The sequence below is a fragment of the Daucus carota genome, chromosome 6 (genome assembly GCF_001625215.2).
Source record: "Daucus carota subsp. sativus chromosome 6, DH1 v3.0, whole genome shotgun sequence".
Taxonomy (NCBI): domain Eukaryota; kingdom Viridiplantae; phylum Streptophyta; class Magnoliopsida; order Apiales; family Apiaceae; genus Daucus; species Daucus carota.
In genome coordinates this window covers 588,362-593,371 of record NC_030386.2, presented here as the reverse complement: position 1 = coordinate 593,371, position 5,010 = coordinate 588,362, and the positions used below count along the sequence as shown (strand labels likewise).

General features: G+C 47.6%; 1 protein-coding gene across 1 annotated transcript; it reads left to right on the top strand.

Moving 5' to 3' along the window:
* The first annotated feature begins 2,490 nt into the window (after positions 1-2,490).
* On the top strand, positions 2,491-3,778 carry LOC135147073 (uncharacterized). Its single transcript, XM_064079480.1, has 2 exons — positions 2,491-3,167; positions 3,272-3,778. Exons 1-2 carry the CDS (start codon positions 2,655-2,657, stop codon positions 3,776-3,778), a joined length of 1,020 nt encoding a protein of 339 aa, XP_063935550.1. The 5' UTR covers positions 2,491-2,654.
* The last annotated feature ends 1,232 nt before the right edge of the window (positions 3,779-5,010 follow it).

Sequence of the window (5,010 nt, the reverse complement as noted above, 5' to 3'; positions counted from 1 at the left end):
TTGGAAGTTGAATTGTCGCGTCTTTTGAGGAGAAATAATGACAAACAGCTGTAATAACTCTTACACAGCCAATAGAAAACCGCCACGTGGCCTATTACTGCGGCTATGTGTATAAATACACGCATCCCCTCTTCACTTCTTTATTTTCACTTTAGTTTTCACTTGTTTTCTCTGCCATTTTTTCAAAAACCGCTCGTTCGTGTTCTGCCGCTGGGGTTCGCCGGATTTTTAGTGCCGTCGCTTGTTTCGTTTCTTTGTTCCCGTCCCAAATTCCGGTAAGCTTCTCGCCCTCTTCTTCGCCTTTCTCCTTTTTATCGTGCTTCTGTTATTTCAAAATGCATGGTTTTTTCTTCTTCGAAATGCTTGTCTTTGGTTGCTGCTATGCTTTGATTTTCCTTGCTTTAAAGTTGTGTAGATGGATTTGTGATGCTCCTTTCGATGCGTGTTTTGGGGTTTATATGTTGATTTGGGGTAGTTTTGCGCGTTTTGGGTTTGAAGAGTTTGAGTTTGGGATTCGAAACCCTGGGTTTCGGTTTCGAAGGTCTGGTTTTTGGTTGCGTTTGCATTTGAATGTTCTTGGATGTATATGTATAGATATGTGTATAACTGTGAGGGTTTGAGTTTTGATCTTGATTTTTGGTTTGAAATGGTTATAAAACTGTTTGTGCCTGTTGGGTTTTTCGGGGGTTTGAACTGAGCCCGGGTACGACAAGTATGCCCGGGTTGGGTAGCTTTAGGATATGGCTGTTTTAGGTGTTTTGTAGATGGTGTATATAATCGCGAAGAGTAGGTTTCCCGACCCGGGTATATATGTCAAATCCGGGTAGGGGTTTTGGGTTGCCTTGTTTCGTACTTAGGAGAATTTTGTTGTGCTGCAATTTTATAGAACCCATAGGATCCGGGTCCCCTTCTCTCATTGCAATTGTAGATAATATGGATCCGGGTACAGTCTTTTTCTCATTGCTCGGTACTTGAAATTTCTTACGATGAGGTGCTTATAAGCTCGGGACTCGGGTAGGTCGTTTCAGGTTGAGGGAATCCGGGTAGTTCTCTTTTTCTTTTTGTACTTGAGTCGTTTCTTTTTGCCTTGGTGTTCTTCATATATGTTTAGGACAGGATCCGGACCTAGATGAAACTTGTAACGACTTGTGAATTCTTAAAACTGACCCGGGCTGCTTCTCTATTTAGGTCCATGGTCCGGATCCTTAGGCGGTCAAGACGAGAGATTATTGCTTGTTTGGCGGGCCCTGTGGAGTCCTCTAGTGACAGTGAGTCCGACGGTTCTCACGCTCTTGCGCATCGTGCCCGGGTTCGGATTTCTAAGCGGCCAAGGCAAGAGATTGTCCCTTATTCGGGAGTTCCCGGAGAGTTTTCCAGCGACACAGAGTGTGACGAGGTCCAGACTTTATCTCATCGTGCCCGGATTAAGATGGCAGAGCGCGAAATTGAGGAGTCCGGGGTCGTTTCCGCGCGTCAGGATGTGGTGATTTCGACCGGTCGACAAGTAATAATGACCCCGGAGGGCATGTGGGGAAATGGTAAGTCGTATTTTGTCACCAAAGGTCCACTGGTGGAGGAGAAGAGCTTCTATACCAATATGTCTGGTTTTTATAGATGCAAGCATCCGAACGGACGTTTGGCTCCTTACAACAAAGAGGAGTTTGATGAGAGTTTCCGGGAATTGACTGGGATCCGGGTTCCGTTCCCGTTGAAGAATCATATCAGGGAGATGTCCCCGGATGCGGCTGACCGGATGATCCGGGCGGCTTTTCAGTTGCCTTCTGAGATCGAATGGAGATGGCCTGAACCCGGCGAAATGATCTACCACCGTCCGGCCGACGGTTTTGTTCCAGTGTGGATGGAGCATCTCAGGTCCGGGTGGAATCCCCGATGGCATGTTTTCTTCAAACATCTATGTAAGTATGAGTGGAGGATCTCACCGATGCAGTTGACGCCGAACGCGGTCAAGTGGATGACCTGGTTCCTGTGGGCGTGCAACAAGATGAATTATTACCCGACGTTGAAACTTTTCCACATGTTGTTTCAATTTAAGAAATCAGGGGTAAGGCCTTTGTATGAATTGCGCTTCCGGTCGAAGGAGTGTGGTTTGGGCTCCGGGTTCATAAGCCCGGTTATCCATCAAAGCTCGCTGAAGGGATGGAATGGCGAGGTAATTATGTTGAAGGGCTTGGACTTGGCTTTTATGCCTTACATAGAGACAGATGACGAGAAAGTGAGGACGGACTTTGGTGCGCCCGGGGCGGCTGGGGAGTTCCGGGCCCAGTTGATTGAGTTCTGTAATTGCCTAGGATTTCAATTGACTCGGGATACATTTATGTGTCACGACCAATTGCACGAGGGTGGCTGTGAGTTGCATTTTTTTTTTTTTTAGTTTTTGGTTGTGCTTTTGTAGTATCTTGTCCGGGTCTCCTTGTTTGTCATGTGCGTGTTGTTGTCTTGTCCGGGTCCCTTTGTTTGTCATCCGCATGTTGCTTATTTTGTCCGGGTTCTTTTGTTTGTAATCTGCATGTTCCTTAGGATATTTTATTGTGACATTCTTCTTTGTATGATTTGCCGTCTTGTTCTCTTACTGACCCGGGTTCTCTTGATTCTTGACAGGTCTTCCCTATTTTGACCCGGATCTTTGGAGAGCTATGTCTGCCAACGACTCTTTTGCTGCTGCTTTGAGAAATTTGGGGGGAGTGCATACCCTTCCAAAGCCACAGCCAAAAGCTAAGTCGGCGAAGAAAAAGGGGGCCGCGAAGAGGGGGGAGTCCGGGTCTTCCCGTCATGAGACGGAAGGGACCGGTCATTCCAGTGCCACCCCGGACCCGGAGCTGCAGGTGAAGGATCCGGAGTTGGATTCTAATGCTGTCGAGGTGGAGAGTCCGGTCCATGAGCCGAAGAAGAAGCGGAAAAAGACTGATTCTTCTCAGAAGCACGTGATTGATATGACGGAAGAGGATCCGGGAAAGTCTGCAATGGAGGTGGTGGACCTGGGGGTCGAACTCGAGGGTGGTTCCCGGCCGGTGCCCCGGTTTGGTAAGTATCCGGTTAAGAAGGTGATTGGATTGATGTCTGAGCTCCCTTCTGACCAGGACTGGGAGATGATGGAAGATCAGGGGCTTGCCGAGAATTTCAAGGATATAGGGGACTTGTGGGGACAGGTAACCTCCTAACCCGGATTCAGTTTCCTTTCGTATTTCGCTTAGTTTTCCTTGTTTCTATATTTTTGGTTTTTGTTGATCCTGGTCTGATGCTTTTTTGTCAGCTTGGTGGTCGTCTGGCCGGGTTCAACACCCATGCCTTGGCCAGTTTGAAGAAGGAAAGAGAATTCTCTACTTCTACTCTTGCCAGGGTGGTGAAGTTGGAGAAGGATCTCGATGTGGAGAAATCAGCCCGGGAGGCTTTGGAAGCCGGGATGGCCTCTAAGATCAAGGAGGCTGAAATCCGGAAAGAAGCTGAACTGGATCAGAAGATTAAGGATGGTTTTTGGAGTGTTATGAGGTTTGTCTTCATAGTGTCAGTAGCTGGCATTGGGTATTGTCCTTGTCATGTCAGACTGCAACTTGTTCAGGTGTCGGCTTGGACTCTTGTGTCCCGGTCCGGGGGAAAGATGGATAGGTTGCGTCTGGGTCCGGGATCATCTCCGGGGTCCGAGATCATCTCCAAGGTCCGGGATCGTCTCCTGGTTCTGAGATCATCTCCTGGGTCTGGGACCATATCCGGGTCATATCGTGCTCGGGTCCGGATTAAGCCAATCCAGAGTCCGGGTTAAGCCAATCCTTTTCATGTTAGAATGTGGCTTGTTCAGGTGTCGGCTTGGACTCTTGTGTCCCGGTCCGGGAGAAGAGTGGATAGGTTGTGTTTGGGTCCGGGACCATCTCCTGGGTCCGGGATAGTCTCCTGGGTCCGGGATCATCTCCGGGTCATATCGTGCTAGGGTCCGGATTAAGCCAATCCAGGGTCCAGATTAAGCCAATCCGGGTAACTGAAAAGTGAACCCGGGTAGCTTTTGGTTGTTTGTCTTAGAATTTTTTTCCAAGTATGATTGCTTGGTCTGGACCCATTATTGAATCAGGGCTAGTATGATTGCGTAGTCCGGACTCATCTAAGTCAGGACTAGTATGGTTGCTTAGAAAAACTTCTTGCTGATTGCTTCTTGAAGACATCTCATATAAGCCGAGAGTGCCTCATTATCATACTCCCGTACCCGGAGTCCCTTCTAACTTTCTTCTACAGCTCATGGATCATGTCCCATAGATTGGTCTGATACTCGTTATTCTCATGGTCTTAGATCAGCTCTTGGGTTGGCTCATTCCTAGATCGTTTGGAGCGGGACTTGCTCATGAGCCTTTCTTCTTATAACTGGATCCTTCTTTGAATTTTTTGCTCTAGCTTTTCTTCTTCTTCTCTCCGGATGTGTTCTTTTTTTTTTTGGCCAGGATCTTTCGCCTTGTGGCATCACTTTCCCTCTGCTTCTTTTTCCTTACTTTGTCACCAATCCGGTCAAAGACGGAACCCCGGGATTGGCGGGAATTTTCAAAGTCTTCAGAATCAGGAATCAACCTGGGTCCTTTGAGGTTCTCGGCTCGTTGTTCCTGGTATAACCGGATTGCTTCGGCCAACTCTATGTTGGTTAGATGTGTAACATGGTCTGCGGTCACCGGGACATCGATGCACTTTAACTGGTTCATTTCAATTGTGACCCGAGCATCGTCTAGGTTGATCCGGGTCTCTTCTGGATTGATCCCGGTCAAGAGTGGTTTAGAGATGAGATCCTGATGTGGATTGTCCTGGTCCACCGGGTTGAACTGCTCGGATCGGGTTGATTGGGTTTGGGTTTTTCCACCCCTTGTCATGATTATAGTGAACAACTCAAACAAGAACTACCCAGGGAGTATGCTTGCTTTTTGGTGAAAGTGTATGTGTGCAGTATAGACAGTAGTGGAATGATAGAAATAGTGTAAGCAGATAGTCAACTTACTACTTCAAGAAATGCTAGAAATA